This window comes from Sarcophilus harrisii, chromosome 1 (assembly GCF_902635505.1).
Source record: "Sarcophilus harrisii chromosome 1, mSarHar1.11, whole genome shotgun sequence".
In the NCBI taxonomy this organism is placed as follows: domain Eukaryota; kingdom Metazoa; phylum Chordata; class Mammalia; order Dasyuromorphia; family Dasyuridae; genus Sarcophilus; species Sarcophilus harrisii.
In genome coordinates this window covers 327,760,950-327,784,052 of record NC_045426.1, presented here as the reverse complement: position 1 = coordinate 327,784,052, position 23,103 = coordinate 327,760,950, and the positions used below count along the sequence as shown (strand labels likewise).

Sequence of the window (23,103 nt, the reverse complement as noted above, 5' to 3'; positions counted from 1 at the left end):
AGATTTTTTTCTGAAAAATGCTTGTTCACCATTTCCTAGAGAACAATAGTATTCCATTACATTAATATCCCATCTTGTTTAGCCATACTCCAATTGATGGGCATCCCTTCAATTTCCAATTCTTTGTCACAACAACAACAAAAAAGCTGATATAAATATTTTTGTATATGTACATATACTTTAAAGATTAATCTTCATCATGAACACTTTTTTAAGCCTAGAAAATAAAAATAATAAATCAAGCAGTCCCAATATACAGCAATTATATTTTTCCAAGGTGTAAGTGCTCATCCTAAAAATTTAACAATGGTTTTAGCTGGATAGAGCTGGCTCCAATATTCCCCCTGGAACCAGCAAATGTGTATTTTATTCTTGCCATAGAGATGGCATTGTGTTAGTATGGACTGAATATTCCAGGTTTTACTCCTAACTCAAATGTCATAGTATGTCACTTTCAGGTCCCAGGTACCTCAAAATATTATAGCATCCCTTTTTGTTGTGACACTAAAAACAACAACAACAAAACAAACAAACAAACAAAAAACAACCTGGGAACAAAGTAGGGGAAAAACCGGGATGTCAATTGGGAATGGTGCAGTTAGGTGGCAAAGTGGATAGTGTTCTGAGCCAGGAGTCAGGAAGATTCCTCTTCCCGAATTCAAATCTGGCCTTAGGTATTGACTAGGTGTGTATGAGCTTTTTTTGATTCAGTTTCTTCATCTGTAAAATGACTAAGAGAAGGAAATGGAAAACCACCCCAATATCTTTGCCAAGAGAACCTCAAAATGGGATCACAAGGAGTTGGTTATAACCGGAATGACTAAACAATCATAACAAAACAAACTGTGGAAATAAGAATGAATGGGAATATTACTGTGCCATAAGATATGACAATGTGAAACATAGGAAAACTTATATGAAGTTATGCAGCACAAATAAAACAGAATCAGGAAAACAAAATATTTGATTACACTGTATACCCCAAATTGATGGTTAATCTTAACAGAGAGAAGAGCTAAGAAAACACACCTGCCTTTCTTGCTTTTTTGCAAAAGTGGTGGGTATGAATGTGAAATACTTCATTTGCTACCAGATAAAGTTAGTGTTCATTTTGCTGAACTACCTCTCCCTTTACCCTTATCTTTGCTTTTTTAAATTCTTTGTTACAAAAAATGACTCATTAGGAAAATGAAAGAAAATGAAAAAGAAAAGAGGACTTGTAAACTAAAGTGACTTAAGTACATCAATAAAAATAAGATTAAAAAAACAATAGGATCTATTTACCTTATCTCTAAAATACCCTAAAAAAAAAAAAAAAAAGCTATGCTGGGAAGTGGGAGAGCAGGGCTTAACATGCCACAACCTAAATATATAAGCTTATTCTACATAATTTTACAATAAATGGGATCACAGAAGCTATCTTGTTTAACCTCCATAAAAGCAGATGCATCAGAAACAGGATTTTAACCCAGTGCCCTGATTCAGAGTCAGTAGTCTTTTTTAATATGCAATATTTAGTCTTCTACATCTCTAAGCTTCAAGTTCTCATCAAGGGTAGTTGGGCTGGACAGTCTCTAAGGTCCTTTTTTGGTCTATGGTTGTGTGAAATTCTAGATGTGAAAGTCATGTGTGGATATGAGGTGCAAATGGGTTACAGGAAGGGTTGTGGTGAAGCCAACTAACAACCAACTCTGAAGAACCAGAATGTTAAATTTGCAGTGAGAGCATTTACGTGTTGGAAACAAAAAACTACAAATCAGGACTTGGAGTCATAGTTTTGTTGACGTAATCTAGACTGAAGACCCATGAGGATTCGAAAAATCACCTCGTTAAAAAAAAATGTATCAATTGAATTTTTAGGGTTAAAAAAAAAAACCCAATGTTCTGATACTTTAGCTAGTTCTTTCTACAGCACTGTGTCAAAGGAAATAAAGGGAAGGGGCATGTCAGCAAGTGATGGTTTTAATTACCAGTTTTCGCAAACATTACTCCTTTGGTTAGCATTTTTACTATTTATAAAAAGTACAGCCCTCTAGGGCACCCAGCAATGAGAGGAAGGGAGGGGTGGGAGGAAGAAGCTGAAGTATACACGCTGCAGATGCACTAATTGAGATTTGAAGAAGTAGGAAAGAAGATAAAGGAAGAAGTGGGATGGACAGGAAATCTTAGGTCTATGAAATCCAGAGGGAGGCTAAAAAGACCTTTCCCCAGGTATCTAAATTTTACCCCAAAGAATGGAATACTTTTCTAGCCTTATGCATTCATGAATATAAGCAGAATTTACCAATTGTCTATGTTCAACATAAAACTAATAAAATAAAGCAAATTCATACAAGATTGGGAAGGCTTGCTAAGTGGACTGTTTCCCTCTTCCCAACCTTTCCTATATAACTTTTCCTAACTACATTCTTGGGTTTTATGTGTTTATGGACCAAAGCTATAATTGCAATGGTATAAAGAACTCCCTTTCCCAATGATCTATATGTGATCTATAATGTGAGATAGTTTTAGAAACCTGAGAAGTTAAGTGACCTGCTTAGGTCACAAGGTCAATATATGTCCAGAGCAGAAAGTGAACCCAGGTCTTTCTGATTCTGAGGCCAGCTCTTGATCCATTAAGTCATACTGCTTTAAACTATATTCTTTTTCTTCTTTTTTTTTTTTTTCCCTAAACATATTTTCACATTTATCATGCTATACAAGAAAAATCAGATCAAAAGGGGGAAAAGTGATAAAGGAAAAAAACAAGAAAACAAACAACAAAAAAGGTGAAAACACTATGTTGTAATCCACATTCAGTCTTCATAATCTTCTCCTTGGGTATGGATGGCTCTTTCCATCATAACTCTATTGGAATTACCTTGAATCATCTATTTCAACTATATTCTTTCAACAATTAAAATACTAGCATTAATATAGGCCAAAGAACTAAAGAACACTGTAGTATATGTTATTTCTCTTCTAAGACTTGAGTTTTTTCCCTATTCTCTTCTTTTAAAAAGGACAAAAATTCACTTAATTTCTTTTAAAAAAATCATGACTTCTGAAAATTCCATAAATCTTAAATATGTTCCATTGTTATTAAATTAGTTAGAATTTCCACAATGTAATTCTTTTTTTTTTTTTTTTTTTTTTTTTTTGCTGAGGCAATTGGGGTTAATGACTTGCCCAGGATCACTAGGAAGTGTTAAGTGTCTGAGACAAGATTTGAATTCAAATCCTCCCGACTTCAGGGTTGGTGCTCTATCTACTGCACCACCCAACTGCCCCACAATGTAATTCTTAAAACAAAAGCTTTACATTTACACAATGCTATATTGTTAATTGTTAGAATTTGGTGCGAACTTTAACAAGCTAGAAAGAAAGATTGTAATGTGAATGCTGACATATTATACTCAAAACTTTAGTAGCAATCAATCCCCCAATCAATTAATATTCCAACAAAAATATATTGGTGATTACTAAGTTTCAAGCACTGTACTAATCACATTAGAGGCTATTTCCCTTATTCTGTAAGTGTGGACTTCCCCAGGTCACAGGGGCTTTTCAAGGTTCAAGGGTAGATTTCCTGAAGGGAATTAGGCCAGAGAGGACTATTTTGAGACTCTGAAGTCCTTCTTCAAAATCTCATGTCATTATCTATGACCATCTTTGATTTCAAACATGAAAGGTAGAGACTAGAGATTATGAAAATCAGCCAAAGATAACAGGTACAGATTGATCAAAGTAAGTTTTTACCACTAAAGTTCTAAATTCACTTACATTCCCATAAAGGTCCTTTTGCCTTTAATCTCACCAGTTTGGTACATTACCATGGACGGTGTATTCAAAAGAATCAGCTTCATCAGGAGTGTCTAAATCATCCACATTGATGTCAATTTCATCTGGGCTATCTAGGTTATCATCAGATAGAACAGATCCTTCACTCTGGTCCAGAGAAAGATTGATATTTGGGGCTGTGAGTTTTATCCTCCTGGGATGGGAGCCATCAAGATCCAGAGAATTGGGTGGTTCTACAAAGACAGCAAGAATAGTAATATTAACATGGACCAGTTATATCTCATTGGTACATCCTTTTTAGGAAGTAAGTTCCTATTGAGGAGTTTTTAAAACTTTTTTTTAACTTTCAAAGTTTTTTAAAAAAGTGTTTTGTTTTAACATTACACATATTTATAGATTACCCCCACTTTGAGACATTTCTCATAAAAAAAGCAAAACTAATAATACAAAGACTTCATATGAAAATGAATGCAGTATTTTATATCTCCACCACTTTCCTCACCTCTCTGTTTTTTAATTAACAGAAAAATACTGAGAGAAAAAAAGAAAAGAAAAAAAATTTGGTAAGATATATATGGATATATATATATATATATATATATATATATATATATAGTCAAGCAAGTAAAATATTCATGGTAACAGATGCTAGTAAATGTTTGATGTCAGATCTGAACGCAGGTTTTTTTTTTTTTAATTCTTAGTTCAACACTTTGTCCATTACAGATAGATTAAAGTGGCTATTCTTTATTTAATGCCATCTTAATTACAGTCAGATATACAGCAAAGAAAATTACTGAACCAACAGGTCTATTTGACCTCCTTATTAATAGCAATACTTCTACAATGTTTAGAGTCTAAACTTGGGAAGCAGGAAGACCCAAATTCAAATCTTTCTCCAGATATTATTAACTACAGGAACCCAGGCAAATCTCTGTCATCTGAAGTTTCCTCGTGTGTAAATGAGAGGAATGTACTCAGCCTTTAACTTCCTTTCTGGCTCTAAATTTATGATCCTAGGAACACTAATATTCAGCATAACAGCATCCTTTTCTAGTTACAAGGGAGCCAGTGTAGCAGTGATGAGACTCTCATTGCTAATATCTACAGATATAATTGCTTCTTTATGTTTCAATGCCCCTATATCAAGAAACTGGATAAACATCCAGAAGTATAGGCTGATGGATATAAGCAGGAACCAAACAGACTTTTCTGGATACTTAAATCAGTTATTCTGCTTCTTTTAGGTCTAGATCTGGCCCTGAGTCCAGCCCTGGCCCTCAGACATATAGGTTAACAGTAAAAAGAAGAGATTTTCATATATACATAGGGTAACCAATAAACCCAAAAACTATAACTTTGTATTCATTCTCATTCAAACCTCGGGTAGTAACCAAAAATGAATAGTCTGAAAGTAACTCAAGAGACCTTATTCTTAAAGCAGGTCTTTTAATTATGCAGGCTCAGGAGCCACACTTTATTTTCAGTAACTTATCCACAAACCCTTGAGGGTGGGCCCTGGAGTGGTTTTACATAATTAGGGCATTGAACTGAAACTGATTACCTTCTTGCTACCACATTTCCTGTAAATTTTTCATCTTTTAAGCATAGAGTTCCAGGAAGAATCACAGCATGTTAGAGTTGGAAGGAATGGTGGAGATTTTATTTAATCTCCTATTAGAAATGAGGAAAGTCAAGCCAAAAGAGATCACAGGGGACACTGGAGATCATTCCCCACTCTCACCCTGCACCCCTCCCAAAAAACAAACAAAAACACCCCCCCAAAAACCCTCCTCACTTTACAGAGAATACTATGGAGGCTCAGAGGGCTTATTATTTATCCAGATTTAATGAATGGCAGAGCCATGTACTTAACCCAAATCTATTGATTTTCTCCATTATGCTGTTGCACAGTTATTTTTCAGTCATGTTCAACCCACCATGACCCCATTTGAGGTTTTTTTGTTTGTTTGTTTGTTTTTTGCAAAGTTACTGGAGTGGTTTATCATTTCTTTCTTTAGCTCATTTTATAGATTAGGAAACTGAGACAAACAGACTTAAGGGTTAAAGTCCAAGGTATCACAGTATCTGAGGACAAATTTAGACTCAGGAAGATGAATCTTCCTGATTCCAAGCCTGGTACTCTATTTACTGTACCACTTAGCTGCCTCTTCCATTATATCACATGCCTTTTTTATTTTGTAAACTACGGATTTATTGGCAAATCTGGACAGCGATATTAAAAAAACAATGACATCACTTTGATGACACAAATTCATATAGACAAAGCTATGATCTTTCCAGTAGCAATGTATAGCTGGGAGAGTTGGACTAGAATGAAAACTGAGCATCACAGAATCAACACTTTCAAATTGTGGTGCTGGAGAAAAAGACTTTTGAGAATTTGGGTCAAATTAGTCAATAATTAAGGTAATTAATTTAGGTTATTCATTGGAAAGTCAAGTACTGAAGCTGAAGCTTAAATATCTTGATGACATAAAGAGAAAATAGGACTCATTGGAAAAGACCCTGATTTGGGGAGAAATTGAAAGCAAAAGGAAATAGGCATGATAGAGAATGAGAAGTCCTGGAAACAATGAAGTTTGGACAGACTTCAGGAGACAGAGTAAGATAGAAAGGCCTGACATACTATGGTCCATGGGATCACAAAGAGTAGGACACAAGTGAAGAACAACAAATTTCACCAGAGTAGACAGTAACCATAGCAATTAAAAACTCTGATAGATGCAGGGAAGACATAGGAGTAATATGACTCCAAATGCAAATTAACATTGGTTAAATCAACTATAAAATTAACACAGTAAAATAAGTCTGAACTCCTAGCAAATACCAACCCCCTTCCTTTTTTTTTTTTTTTTTTTCCCTAGCAAGAAAGTGTTAGAAGCACAGGAAATATTCTCACTGTCTTGGGTGTGGAATGCTGTTAGGACAATGAACTAATGTTTTTCTCACCAGGTCTCATGTCTGCAGAATTGGGACTTAGCTCTCCCTCTTCAAAGGGGATGTCCATTCCTACATCATCTGCTAGTGGTCTGAAAAAAAAGGCAAAAGAAAGAGTTAAAAATAGTGACTATTTTGGTTGTCGTTTTCTTTTGAAAGTTTCCCAAAGATTCTTTAAAATGTTTCTATCTCTCCTCATGGAAGAGATTGGTAAAGACAGAAATTTGGAATACTTTAAGGCTACTTCAAAAGGTGTCAGGGCAGTAGCAGAGTACATCCAGGAAGAGCTGGGTCAGGGCAGGGAGAGACAAGTGATTCATTTCTTACCCATGTCCTCCAAATTAAACTCTTCCTTGTGACAAAGAAAAAGAATCAGGCACTTGTTAGGGAAAGGCAGGGTTCCATTTGGAAGCTTCCAAATGTAATTAATTTTCTTGCTAATTAATTTCTAAGCTGCCAAAGGAGTAAAAATGCTGTCAAACTGTAACACATTTTTAAAGTTATACAATCTTTCAAAATCATTCTTACATTTATACCCCTTCATTTCATCTACCCTTGGTAAATCTCTGGTCATTTTACCCAGCCCAAATCAAATCTAGCAGTCTAAAATTAAGCCTAATTTAGGTTTTAAGATGTTTTCCAATTGTAAGCAACAACCTATGACTATTTTCTATATTCTACACAAAAGATCTAGTCATCCCATTTTATCTAAGTATATAAAAATTTAAAGATTTGTCATAAAGAATATCTCAGAAGTAGAGAGAGTGTGGATATTACTTTTGCTTTTTATTTTTCATCATATCTAGATATATTTAAGATACTATATAGACATGTCATCACAGATCATATCTTTGGACTTTCCCTTCAGCATCTAGCATAATGCTATTTATCATCTGTTACATCTTGGAAATATATATGGATATATATATATATGCAACATATATCTGTGTGTATAATACAATATTTGGCACCTGCCAAATACATACACATACAATTCATGTATATAAATATATGCAAATAGTTTTTAAAAAGATTTATTAGAAGAAATGACATGAAAATATGATGAAAATCAATTATATTAAGAAAAATACAAATTTTTAAAAAGTCAAGTTTTAACTTATTTCTTGCTAATTGAGAAAGATCACAAAAGATGGAAGCAGTAGACTTTAAAGGAGCTATGAAAAGACAAACGCATTAAAGAAACATAGATCTGTGAAGATGTGGTTCAACTGTTTTGCATTTCAATTTGAATTATGCAAAAAAAATCATAAAACAATCAAACTTTAACACTGCATTTCAACTACTGGGGACATGGCCCAAAGGAGACAGAGGCAGAAACAAAGGTCTAAAGCAAAATATTCATTATGTCAGCAAAGAATCAGAAACAAAATAGGCATCTATTGATTGAGGAACAGATGAAAAAAATCATGGCATATAAATACAATTCATATTATTTTACAATAAGAAATTATGAACTTGAAGAACACAGAAAAACAAGGGAAGATGTACATTATTGAATGCAAAACGAAGTATATAGAACCAAAATAGCAATATGTAAAACTACAAAATATTAAAACAATTTGAATTCTGAATAGTTAATGGAAGGAAGGAAACAAGAATTTATTAAGCACCCACTATGTGTCAAGCACCATATGAAGGCTTTACAAATATTATACCATTTGATCCTCATGCTTTCCTGGGAGGTAGGTGGTATTATAGTCTGCATTTTACATATGAGGAAGCTGAGACAGAAAGAAGTAAAGTGACTTGCACAAGATCATGCAGCTAATAAGAGTCTTACATCATATCTGAACTCAGTTCTTCCTAATTCCAATCCTAGAATTCTATTCACTATATCACCTTAGCTACCTATATAGGGAAAAAAATATCATAAACCATTCCAAAACAGCAATAGTCCTGAAGGAAAGATGATGAAGTTTTCCTTCCCCCTCATGGAGGAGAGAGGAGAGACTACTAGATTAGAGTATCATATATATTTCTAGACAAGATTTTTATATCAGATATTTTTACCTAACTGTTTTTCTTTATCACATGGAAAAGTTAAATCTGGAGGGGATAGGAAATGACTATGATGCAAAGAAAAAATTATTATTAAAACAATTTTTTTTAATTTTTAAAAAGAAAAAAAATCATTGTTGGAAACTGGATATTCAGAGATGATTATAATATCACTGGCTCATGTTTATGTAGCACTTAAAGGTCATTTTCCTTCCCAATGACTCCTCAAAGTAACAAGTATAAGGATTATTATCCCCAGTTTACAGCTGAAGAAACAGAGATTTAAGTTACTCAAACTGTTCTGGGTTTCAAAGCTAATAAATGTTGTTACCAAGACTCAAATTCAGATGCTCTGACTCCAAGACAAGGGCTCTTTCTATCATACTACATGTATAGTTGAAAAAGAAAGACAGACATACCCACTGATTTCAAAGGTCTAGTACGAAAATGAAATATATATCACAATTATATTTGTTACAATGAGATAAATACACATGTAGGAGACTATCAATAGGAATAAATGATTTGGGGAGAGATTTATCCTCTATGATTGATTGAATCAGGGAAGATCATAAAGAGATGTAAGAAACTATCAGTTTTACATCTGAAACTTGTGGATATTTCCAATTTAAAGCAATATTTATTCAGAATGCTATTTGTTTCATAATATCCTTTAATTTGGGACAGATACTTATATGTAAAATATTCTTTTTTCCTACAGTATTCATCCCCAAATTGGGTTCAAGCCTGATGGTTGTTATTGTTTAGTTATTCCAATTGTGGCTGACTCTTTGTGATCCCTTTGGGTTTTCACGGCAAAGATGCTGGAATGATTGATTATTTCCTTCTCCAGCTCATTTTACGGATGAGAAAACTGAGGCAAACAGGGTTAAGTGACTTGCCCAGGATCACACATCTAATAAGTTTCTAAGGCCAGAGTTGTATTCAGGAAAATGAGTCTTCTAAAATGATGCTGTGGATTGACAGAATCACTAGGCAGCTGCTGCCAGATCCAGAGACTTTGGAGAAAAGATCGAATCTGTTCTATGTAACAGAATCACATTTAAAACACTATAAACATTCATTTAAGAAACAATTATGGTTTTTAATGACTTCCAAAGTAAATTTTTTTTTTCAAATTTCTTTCAAAACTCAAGAAAACCTATTATTTGGATCACTCATTTTAACACTTTCAGTTTATTATCCTTGCTTTCTTAAATTGCTATTTCATAAGTATATTTCCTAACTTTCTATTTATACATTAAGTTCCAAAGCACAGAAATCATGTCTTAAATTGCTTCATTTCTTCCTATGTGACAATATAGTGCTCTGCTCAGAATATATGTGTGTGTATATATATATATATATATACATATATAAAATAAATGCTTATTGATTTTTTTTTTTAAAAAAGGAAAATGAGTCTTCTGAACTCTAGACCCATCATTCTATCCACTGTGCCACTACCTGCCCCTCTGGAAGTTGGAGCATCAGAGAATTTGAGAAGCCTTGAGTTATGAACAATGAATAAGAAATAATTTAATTTGCAAATTTCATTGCCTGAGAGACTAGCAATGACTCAATTTTGTGGTTCCTTCAGAACCTAGTACAGTGTTCTGTACACAGTTAAATGTTTGTTTAATGAGCAATGAAAAAGTCTCAGTTAGAATAATAAATCATTAGCCAAATTTAATATAGATGCTTATCTGAATTATATTTATGATGATTCTTTAAAATATCAATCAAACAATCAGCCAAGCATTTCTTTAGCTACTATATGCCAAGTCTCACATGTATTCTGCCCTGAAGAAGCTTACATTCTTTTGAATTATAACACATCCATTTCAGGAACTTTCTTAGGGCCCAAAATTCAATTAAGGATCTCAGAATCTAAAGACTCCCTTGGTCTATTTAGGCCTACTGCTAATTATTTGGAGATAGCTTGCAATAAGTAACTAGGGTTTTTTGGGGGGGTTTTTTCTTTTGGTTTGTTTTGGTTTAACTCAAATTCTATTAATTGAATATATTCACTATAAAGAAAATATTTTCAAGCCCTAACTAATGGTCCATGAATTGTGCTTTGCTGATTAGGACGTACACAAACACCCTACTCTAATGCCATTCAATACAACCAACCTTAGTATATATAAGCCAATATTTTAGGTCTCCAAAAATAGAACAACAACAAAAAAAAAACAGTTCTTGCTACTCAAGGAGTTTATCTTTTATTGAGCAATACAACATGCAGGCAAGCAAATCTACAAATATATAATAATTTGAGGAGGCAGAAAATATTAACTATTTGAGGGAATCTTCCATAGGAGAGGCTACTCCCACAATCACTGAATAAATGAAAAAGCATTTATTAATTGCTTGCTGTGTGCAAATATTATGTCAAGCACTAAGGGTGCAAAGAGAGGCAAAAACAAATAATCAGAAATAATTTATTAAGTGTTCTCCCTTTTTTCTTTGTATATACTTAATTTTTCTTATAAAGATAGTATCAACTATGGAAACCATTATAAGGATGCTTATAAAAATGAAATGAAAATCAAATGCACACAAGCAAAAATAAAGAAGCATGTTTATAATGATTCTAATGTAAAGGAAAAAAGGGTTTTTTAATCATTTTCATGTCATGAACCCCTTTGACATTTTATTGAAGTTTATGAAATCTTCCTCAGAATAATGCTTCTAAATATACTAAATAAAAAACAGAATTGCAAAGGAAACAAATTATATTGAAATATCTTTATCAAAATACCAAACAAGTTCATGGACTCCAGAATAAAAACCCTTAAAAAGATTATATATTTAAGATGAAACTTAGGTCCTTCTGTAGTTTTCATTATTATGGTCCCCATTAATTCCAGATGCCTATACTATTATATATAGCCTGACAAAAAGTTTAATGACAGCTAATATGGCCACCACTTGGATATTGGTCCACATATGTGAAAAATTTAATGTTGAACAGTCTAGAGGGACTGACAAACTTGTGTGCTGAAAGGGGAGGAGATGGGAGTAAAGATTTTTATTTTCCAAATCCTTAATAAAATAAAATAAAATATATTCTATCAAGTAGATGCAGAAAAATCAATGGCTGGTATGGGGTGGGGGGAGGGAAAGTGTAGAGTATGAGATAAGAGAGGAGAGGAAAAGAAGAAAGGTGGAAGAGGTAATGTAATAAGTAGTTAATTGAGGTAGGAAAGATGAGGGAAAACATGAAGACCATGCTAAAGAACAGGGGGAGAAATTAGGACCAGGGCTAAAAGAGGGGATGACTTGAGGCTAGTGTATAATCAAAAACAGATTCTGAATTGTACTTACTCTAATCCCTCTAACATGATTATATTAATTCAGCCATTTTACCATGTCTCCCAAACAGCAAATACAGCATTTAGTGAAGAGTATGAGAGCAGTTTCTTAGACCAGGTAAAAAATCTTGCCATTGTCTCACCAAGAAACTACTCGGGCAAGTTCCTCCATCCACATGGAACGATGGATTAGAGTTTGAGCTTCCTTGGGCTCAAAAGTGTTAATGTAGAACAGAGGTAAGCATGAGCAGAGCAACAGAGCAGAGTCTATAAACACATGATGACACTGTCCTGGTTGCTAAGGAAAGATAGCTATTTCTTTATTTCCACCTAGAGGTTATGTCCAACATTGTGATTTGTTAAAGTGTCTGACATACCCAGGGAGATGCATTGAGGTTTGCTTTATGCCCTGGCTGACCTATTTATTTCCCATATGCTCAACCCATTTTCAGGATCAGACTCATGGCTATATGTCTCCCTGTGTGTAGTGTATGTGAGGCATTCATACGTGTGTGTGTGTGTGTAAAACATAAAAGGTAAATCACCAGGACAAAGATCAAAAGCAGAGATTAATGTATTACATGAGGTGAAATTTTGCATCACTGGCTAATATACTCATAATAAAGCATGCTAACAGCAGCTGTGTGGAGGTTTGGAGATAAATTGGGTCAGATGTCCACTAAATGGAGAATAAGTGAATATTATGAGGAGATAGCCAAACTTTGGGAAATCCTTTCAATCACTGTTAAAATCCCCATCCCATCTTGACATTAGGTCAAACAGAAAAATCAAAGCAAGGCACATTTTGTGTCCTTTCAGCATTTCTGAATTTAAAGGAATCAGCATTTTTTTTTTTTTTGGTGGAACTGAGTTGATTTGTTTGAGATTGAATTTCCTTTAATATGAAATGAGCAGTGAATTAAGCTTGGGGGGAAAAATGCAATCCTGTCTCTGGATGGTAATGTTTCCTGATAGGCAGGTACCATGAGCAGTGGGCACTGAAACCTTGCTGGGAATAAAGCATCCTGTAGGCCACTCAGCCAAATGGGCAGCCATAAAGTAGTCAAGGCCAAGATGAAGGATAATAGGCTTGAGGATATATTCAGGACAACATGTTTTTGCAAAGTTTAATGTTCCTTTGTGGAGTGAGGGAATTCCCACTGTATTCTCTGGGGGCTTTTCTGGTCTATGTTTCCTGGACTGATAAAAAAAATTTTCTCTGGGGACTAAGTGAAAATAAATAACATATGAAATGACTTCCTTAGGATGATGCAAAATAAGCTTTTCAAAGCTCGACTCTTAAAGAATTCAGTTAAGAATTTATCTATCAGCTATGTGCCTTGCACTGGGATAGGACCTAATATGTCATCATCTTGCAGTATCAGATAGTAAATGCAGAGAAAGGAAAGTGTATTATTCTAAGAATTCAAATTATTAGCACAGGAAGCAACACCGGCAAGAATTGAACTAAAATGGATTTTTCAAGACTAGTATTTTTTATGAAGGCTATTTCTGTTTGGGACAGTTTCTCATCTCCTTATTGCAGTCTTTCCTCACCTTTTCTGAAATAGGATCTTTTCCATTTCTGAATCATCCATCTCCTATGAAGCCCTCTCTGATTGGTGCTTCCCTGCCTCCTGATCCAGACCCTGCCCCTCCCTGTGAAATACTCGGTCTTCTTTGGCATCCCTGAGCCGTTTCAACACACGGAATGACTATAGGAGGAATAGAAAGAGTATATTTTAATGATACCCTGAGTTCTGGAAATAGCCTCTCACAAGCCTATCATAAACTTCCTCTTCCTGCCTTGGAACACAAGATTCCCTCAGGATTTTGATTCTAACTTTATCCACTGGTGCCTATAACTGAACTTTGTGTACCCTGATCTCTGCAAATTCTAGGAGTATCTCTTGGTTTATCCCTCCATCTACCCATACCCTTATATCCTTTGGTATCTCTAGTCAAGTCACATAGACTTATCCAGTGAGTTAAAAATGTCAAATAAAGGACCTTTTACATTGCATACCTGGTCTCTTTCAAGAAATGCCTTAAGTTCCCCCCCCACTCCCCCCCCACTCCCCAACACTCAGTCACTCAGTCTGCCATTTAGCAGCATCAAGGGGGAAGAAATATACTTCTGGAAAATAAGCTATGTCTATGTTATTTTTATATTTTAGATTCCAGTGATCAGTTATCGAAACTACCCAGCATTGCCTCATTGCCTCATTCTCAGACAGAGAAGGGTAGTAAAGTCAGAAGGCAGAGGAAGAGAGAATTGAATGTGAGAGGAGCTACAATGGTAAAAATAAGGGGAAATTGAAAAAGCAGATGAAAATGATGGTAGAAATTAAACAACATCTGGGTTCTTGATCTGATAGCTCTTCTTCCTCTAAAACTTGTAAAAAGTTATACATTTTCAATCTTTCATTATTCAGATGTAAAATAAGGAAAGGAAATCCACTTGGAATTGCTTTAAGGATTCAATGAATTATATTTGCAAAGTACTACCCAAATTCTAATACAGACTCTCACTGCCTATGACTTTATTCCCTGGGCAATCAATAATCATTAATCAATCATTTTGATCGTGTAGAAAATATCCTCATAGATTGCAAATGTACCTGCACTGTGAATTAGTATGATTTATCCTTAGAAATACTAACAGCAATGAGAATGCATAAATCCTCTCCCTGAATAAGGAATAATCAGTTTTTGAAACAATCAACAAATGTTTATTATTTACCGATCACTATTCTAAGTAGTCACTAAGAAAGATAAAAACTGGTCCATTGCCTTTAAAAAGCTCACGTTCTAATGAAGGAGTCAACATGCAAAACAACTGTATATGTGAGAGATACATACAGCATAACTGAAATATTTTTATTGTGGATTAGCCTTCATTCTCAAAGAGGACCATGACATCAGTAAGATGCCATGACTTGCAAGTGGATTTGGATTTAAGTGAGGGAGAGCTATGCAAGGTTACCTGCCTCGCTTTCCCCCAGAGCTATCTGGATCCAGTGGTAAGATATAGATCACTTGGGAAGACACTTTGGGAGGGGGACAGAAAGGGCTGAGGAGATAGGAAAGGTCTCTTGCAGACAGTTAAAGTTGAGAGAAATATTGAAGGACTCTAGGAATATCATTCTTTTCCTAATCCTAGTTAAATTCATGCAACCTGCCTATACTGATTAGTACAAATCCTCTGCTGGGGATCCAGAGAAGAAACTGAATTGAATACAATTTCCTTAGATTGTTGCTTCTTAAATTCTGAATCTTTTAATCTTTGTACAAATATTTAGAGAACTTTAGGCACCAAGAAATCTTCAGAAAAAGCTGAACACTTAGCAAACCAGGATTTGAGTTGTTTACTAGTGAGACCATCACACCATCACCTCCCATTCCCCAAACACCAGTCATATAACTATATAAATACATACAAACATATATACACATATATGTTCATATATAAACATAATAAAGTGTGGGCAGAAGAATAAATAACAGAAAATCCTACCCTCAATGTTCAAGTTTCTCAGAATGAAGAAAGTGGTACCCAGGTTTTTATAAGATCATTCTATGGAGGGTTATACCCAGTAAGCTGCCTTTGGAGCTATTTCTATCACAGCACCTTTTCTCTTTCCTAGAGCAGTCAACTCAGTTGCAAGGGAACATTATCTTTTGCAAGCCTGGTAGCTAGTTTTTAAAATTTCCAGATTCTGCTCGCAAGGGAAGAAGGAACAAGGCAGAGTGGTACAAAAACTGATTTAGAGTCAGAGAGATTAGAATATTTTGAATCATTGAACTACCTGTATCATTTAACACCTCTATTAAATGGAGCAATTGAACACAATCTCTCAGGTTCCTTTCGATTTTTAAATTTGATGACCCTGTCAATCTTTAAATAGCATAACCTAGGCTCAATTAAGATGTACTTCTTTTTAACATTGTCTTTTTTCTTTTTTGCAGTTTTCCCCATCTTTTTGACTTCCATTTTCGATATTTTTCTTAGTTTAAGAATTCTCTACTCTAGAAATCATGCTGTTCATTTTTCAAATTTGCATCTCTCTGTGTGTGTATGCTCATATCTATGTATACATGTGTGTGAGTAAAGTTTTTTTTCCCCTTTTCTCAATGATACCACTGTGGTTTTATATAGCACTTATTTCCAAAGGGCTTGACACATTTTCTATTAGTCTAATCAAATTTCACAACATTCTTGTCATGCAGGTGTTAAGATCCCTGCCTCACAGATGAGAAACCAAAGTACAAAAATGAAGTCATTTGCCTCAGGTCCTACAATGAATTGTGCACATAAGTTTAGAATCCAGATTCTTATGCTCTACTCACTCATAATGTTTTCTTATCATCTCAGTTTTATCATATTTCCTCTCTTCTCTCTGTGTCTTTGTTTCCCCAATCTTTAAAATGTCGGACTAGATGAACTCCAAAGTATATTCTAAATCTAAATAGATTAGTCTTATGAATTTTAAGGCTAGAGAAAGTCTTTCACATAAGCATTTCAGATCCTGATCTACTGAACTGTTCTGCCATAAACAATTTCTGATGGTCTTATGAAATGCAACTTGGAATAGAATATAACTGGGAAAATAGATGAAAAAGAGTATTTATATAGTGCTTACTATTTTTACAAATATTAATTTAATTTTATCTTCTCAACAATCCTGTGAGATAGGAGCTATTATTATTGCCATGTTGCAATAAACTAAGTGACCTATCCAGGGTCAAACAGCAAGATCTGATGCCAGATTTAAAGTCAAGTCTTCCTTCTCAGTAGAGTGTGTTTATTTCTTCCCTTTAAATTCAGTTCTACAGTGCCACCATAGAGGAAATATTTGAAATGGGGGATGGGGATGAGTAAGGGATCATTTAAGCTCAATCCCCTTATTTTACAGATGAGAAAATTGAAATCCAAGAAAGACAAATAACTTCTCAAGTTTACTCAGTGAATTAGTAACGATTAAAAGTAACAAAAAGTACTTTTCAAAACTAAGAAAAAAATATTTTGAGATTTGTTTTCTTGCTCCATTGCCCCAGTTTTCTTTGGCAATATGCAAAATTTAACTAGTCAATGAAGAACCTTAATTGTATGAATGCACATCTGGTCTAAGCCATAGTATCATGCTATGGAAATGGAGGGGGAGGGGAAGAATGCTGAGCTTGGAGTCACTGAACCTGAAGTTGAATCCCAACTCAATTCTTATGGTGGGACCTCTCCACAGATGTTTCCTTATCTGAAAAATAACAGGCTTTGGCTAAATGATATCCAAGGGCCCCTGGCTCTAAATATAAGATTTATTAGAAAGGATCAAATATGTAAGCATATCTTGTCCATGTATACATGTGTACACACATCTCATCTGTCTATATATGTGTGTACACACATGTGTTACATTCTATATAAATTTGCATGTACATGTGTCTTGTTTATACATTTATATCACTTGTTTATAGATCCATGTATGTATATTCACATTTATGTATAAACATATACATATATTTTGTCTATAGACACATAAGTATATATATCAAGTCTATATACATTTATGTTTATGCACACAGATACTTACACATATGCATATATCTTATTTATACATATATCTTATCTATATACACATATGTGTGTGTGTGTGTGTATATATATATATATATATATATATTTGTGTGTATATGTATATGTGTATACACATTTATCTATACACACAGATGTTGTTCAGTCATTTTAGTTGTGCCTGATTCCTTGTGACCCTATTTAAGGTTTTGTTGGCAAAGAAACCATTACCAATTTACCAATACCCTTTCTATCTCATTTTACAGATGAGGAACTGAAGCAAATAGACAAACAAAAGTGAATTGTCTAGGGTCATGCAGCTAGCATGTCTGAGAATATATATATTTGTATAGATGTGAATATATATATATATATATATATATGCACACATGATATATAGGTATATATTTTTATTTAAAACATGCACTTATATATATATATATATACATACATACATAGACATGTGTGTATATTGTGTGCATATATAATATGCATACATTTCTATATATTTTATATATACTTATCTCTTTACACATTGCTTCCTCCAGATAGAATATGTTCTTTATATATCTATATTCATGTTTATGCATACACACAAATATAGCATATATAATTACACCAAACCATCAACTAAAACATAGGCATTAAAATGATTTTAAAAACAATATCAAGCAAAAATTCTCTCTGATAATAGTACTTAGTCAGATATGTTTAAAAGAAAAGTGTGGATAAATCTATACATTATTTAAAATGGGTCCATTTTTAACCAATTGGAAAAATATTAAATGCTCTTGGATAGGGGAAGATGACAATACTACCTAAACTAATTTATTTGTTTAACGCTATACCAATCAGACTCCCAAAAAACTATTTTAATGACCTAGAAAAAAATAACAACAAAGTTCATATGGAAAAACAAAAGGTCAAGAATTTCAAGGGAATTAATGAAAAAAAAATCAAATGAAGGTAACCTACCTGTACCAGATCTAAAATTATATTATAAAGCAGCAGTTGCCATTTGGTATTGGCCAAGAAATAGATTACTTAGGTTAGGTTCAAAGGACAAAACAGTCAATAATTTTAATACTCTAGTGTTTGACAAACCCAAAGACCCCAGCTTTTGGGATAAGAACTCACTGTTTTACAAAAATGCTGGGAAAATTGGAAACTAGTATGGCAGAAACTAGGCATCGATCCACACTTAACACTATACACCATGATAAGGTCAAAATGGGTTCATGACCTAGGCATAAAGAATGAGATTATAAATAAATTAGAGGAACACAGGACCTGTCAGACCCATGGAAGAGGAAGGAACTTATGACCAAAGAAGAACTAGAGATCATTACTGATCACAAAATAGAAAATTTTGATTATGTCAAATTGAAAAGTTTTTGTACAAACAAAACTAATGCAGACAAGATTAGAAGGGAAGCAATAAACTTTACAGTCAAAGGTAGATCATTATATACTTCAACAACAATACTATATGATGATCAATTCTGATGGACCTGGCCATCCTCAGCAATGAGATGAACCAAATCAGTTCCAATGGAGCAGTAATGAACTCAACCAGATACACCCAGAGAAAGAACTCTGGGAGATGATTAAGAGCCATTACATTGAATTCCCCCTATATTTTTGCCCGCCTGCAATTTGGATTTCCTTCACAGGCTAATTGTACAATATTTCGGAGTCTGATTCTTTTTGTACAGCAAAATAACAAGTTTGTTCATGTATAGTTATGGTGTATTTAATTTATACTTTAATATATTTAACATATATTGGTCATCCTGCCATCTAGGGGAGGGGGTGGGAGGAAGGAGAGGAAAAATTGGAACAAAAGGTTTGGCAATTGTCATGCTGTAAAATTAGCCATGCATATAACTTGTAAATAAAAAGCTATTAAAAATAAAAAAGTCAAAAAAAAAAAAAAAAAGAGAAATCAAAAAAAAGGGTCCATTTTTTAAGAGAGACTTTTTGCCAGGTACAAATTGGAAATAAAGATAAAAAGTATTTGGTTTCTAAAAAGAAATAAGTATTATCATACTTTAAGAAAAGTTACCCAGCTGGCCCTTTGGGGCTTGCAGAACAGTGGGAAATGAGAAAAGGCTAAGAAAATGACTGTGAGAGACACAGAAGGAGCCAGAGACAGAAATAGCAGGAGACACAGCAAGTAAAAGGAAATGTGTCATGAAAGAGAAAAGATCCAGGGGTGTTTGTGACTTTCCACTGATTTATGTAGGAAATAACCCAATAGATGGAGGAATTGAAATTCAAAAGATCTTTATCTTTTAGATAGAATGTGAAAAGGATGTCTCAGAAACTCAGGGCTAGCTCACAAGCCCACGGAAGTAACACTCTCTAAAATTCATAGAGCATAGATGCACACAGTTCCTGATGTTATTACAACTAAGAAAGTCTCCTAATATATTTATGCAGCAGTGTATTTAAAAATATTTAAGAGTTTCTAAAATTGCAAATATGGGTTTTTGCCATTTTTGTCTTAAATCCCTAAGAATTGGCAAATTTAAACTTAAAACATTAATGGTATCTCAAGGGAATTTTGCTGTGATGAAAAGCTCCTTGTTTTTCTCATGAAAAACAGTCCCACTAACTGGAGTACTTTCTAGGCCTACACTCTTTCTTGTTTTTTTTTTTTTTTTCCCCGAGTTGAAGCAGTCCAAGAAATTAAAATAAACAAATTGTTGTCTGGTATATTTCTAATAAGACAACTTCTCAGTTCACTTCTATTTATAACACTATAAAAATAGATTATCGGTTCTATAAGTTATGTGGGGTTTTGTGATTTGGGGGGCAAATGGGAAGGTCTGGACTTCTGATTTCATTTCTCTTTTTATCACAGTGTACAAATTCATTCTCTTTCTTCTCTCCATCTTTTCACCAATTCAAATCAGCCACACCATTCACCTTAGAGGACTGACTTCTAGATGTTATGTTATTTAATGCCTCACACTCCAAATTATTTGTATATATTTTGTATTTATTGATCTATTTATGCATTGCTTCCTTCCAAAAGAATTAAGTTCCTTGAAGGTGAGGACTATTTCTTTTCTTTTCTCTTCTTTTCCCCAGAGTCTAACATAGTGACTGATATGTGGTAAGTATATAAATACTTGTTGAATAAAAAAATGAAATGACATTCAAGGTCACACAGCTACTATGTGTCAGAGGCTAGACTTCAATCCAGGTCTTTTTGATCGCAACAAGGCCATCTATCCACCTTCTTATGCTGCTCCTCACAACCTGGTTACTATGCTCCAAATAACTCAGTAGTAGAATGAATAAATAGGAAAATAGATTACATGTGCTTTTGGCTTCTATAGTACAGGGAGTGGTGGAGAGGATCTGTCAATGCCAGTTTTATGTTGTAAGTGAAACAGGCAGCCATCTGTGTCATAAGATTTGTGGACTGCTTGCTGTCCAACTCTCCTGTGGGAGGCAACAATTAACATCCCTGAGTTGCTGTAATCTGGAAGAGGTGGGTATTAAGAGATATATGTTGTGATTATAGTGGAGTGTATGGGTATATGTGCATGTGTGTGCACACATATATATGTTGAGGGTACCATTGTCAGTCCAAGTATGCACATCATCATGGAGAACAAAAAAGCACAACTTTAATAGGGCCCATCACCTTACCATTAGGGCCAACCTTGGGATTTGCACATTTGCAATGGGCTGCATTCAGGGAAGATGGAGGGAGGAGTCTGTACACTGAGAATATTACACAGAATAAAGTAGAAATCCAGATCGCATTTCCCAAATCATAAAAACCTAAGAAACTGGATTCAGTAAGCTAAATTATGTATGTATGTATATATATACATATATACACACACACATCCATATATCCATATATATATATATATATATACACATATACATACATCTATATATATATATAAAATCAGACAGGTTTGACTGTTTTCAGTTGAGATCCTATAGGCAGAAATATGTTGGTAAATGTTTAACAACTGACTCTCTGAGAGGAGAGGGGGAATGTATACCTGACATATTTTTTATTTAATCATTGTTAACATATTTACATCACTTTTAAAAACCTAGACAATCAACAAATTAATAAATCAAGCCCTGACTTATGAAATGTGGCAATTTCCAAGTTGCAAATACATGGAAAATTTACACTTGGTTCTCAGACCTAGTTAGGTGGGCTCCAGCACATACATTGTAAGTACAATGCTATGTCATACAGCTATGTTAATATATGAAAATCAGAAGAATGCAATCACAACTTTAGGAGCAATATCATAAAAAAGGGAGGTGAGGAAGTATGATTTGAAATTTTTGATACAAAACAAGCATAAAGCAACACATGGGGAAAGAGGGAATCTTGATGGGGAGGGAGGGCGCAGCAAAAGAACAAACAGGTATCAGGCCCTAGAGATGAAAATGGCCAAAGCAATTTAAATACATGTGGATGATTTTGTTGGACTTGGATTCAATTCAATTCAACAAGGATTTTTTTTTTTTTTTGAGTGTCTACTATGTGCTAGGCTTTGGGGGTAGAAAGGAGCTTGCATTCTAGTGGAAAATTCAATTCAAGATGTACAAAGAAAAAATATAGAGTAATTTGTGAGGGAGAAGAGTCAAATCTACAAGCAATAACTAAGTATCAACTATGTATTAGATGCTATGCTAAGCCCTAACTGAGGAGGTCTTTGTGTGTGTGTGTGTGTGTGTGTGTGTGTGTGTGTGCGTTTGAAGAACAAAAATGAGGAAGAGAGGGAGGGAAGGGGAAGGGAAGAAAGAAGCAGCAGCATATATATGTTATTAGGTCATTTCAGTCATGTCTCTGTGACCCCACTCTGGGTTGTTGTTTTTTTTTTTTGATAGAGATACAGGAGTGTTTTTGCCATTTCCTTCTCCAGCTCATTTTTCAGATGAGGAAACTGAGGCAGATTTAAGTGACTTGGCCAGGTCACACAGTAAGTATATGAGGTTGTATTTGAAATCACATCTTCTTGGCTTTATCTACTGTGCCACTTAGCTGTGCTAGCATTTATTTCACACATACTACAAGTCAGATTCTGCCATTCAGAGTAGGCTGTCTCTAACAATACTAGAGGCTACAAATAGATGCTTCCCAATATTATATCATATGGCTACTAAAGTAGCAGCTTAGCTGAGCAGGGCATGGTGGAAGGAAAGATAAAGTGGAGAAGGTGCTCTTTTTTTTTTTTTTAAATAGATAATATTTATTTAACAAGTCTTTAAGATTTGAAAAGAACTTAACATATGTTATCTCATTTGCTTCTTACAACAACCCTGAGGGGTAAGTACTAAAGTAATCCTCATTTTTTCCCTCTATGTGAAGCAGACAGGCTAAATGACTTACTAGTTCATATTGCTAGTGAGCATCTAAAACAGGACCTGAACTCAGGTCTGCCAACCTTCAGGTCCAGTCTTCTA

The 23,103-nt window shown here is 34.3% G+C and overlaps 1 protein-coding gene across 15 annotated transcripts in view; it reads right to left on the bottom strand.

Moving 5' to 3' along the window:
• The window catches only part of PRUNE2 (prune homolog 2 with BCH domain), a 295,576-nt gene that overhangs the window by 44,011 nt on the left and 228,462 nt on the right, over positions 1–23,103 (bottom strand). For all 15 annotated transcript variants that reach the window (XM_031945513.1, XM_031945525.1, XM_031945514.1 and 12 more), the window contains 2 exons: positions 6,754–6,833; positions 3,813–4,013 (listed from right to left, as the gene is read on the bottom strand). In XM_031945513.1, the coding sequence (XP_031801373.1) occupies positions 3,813–4,013; positions 6,754–6,833 (281 nt within the window). The remainder of the gene's footprint in view (positions 1–3,812; positions 4,014–6,753; positions 6,834–23,103) is intronic.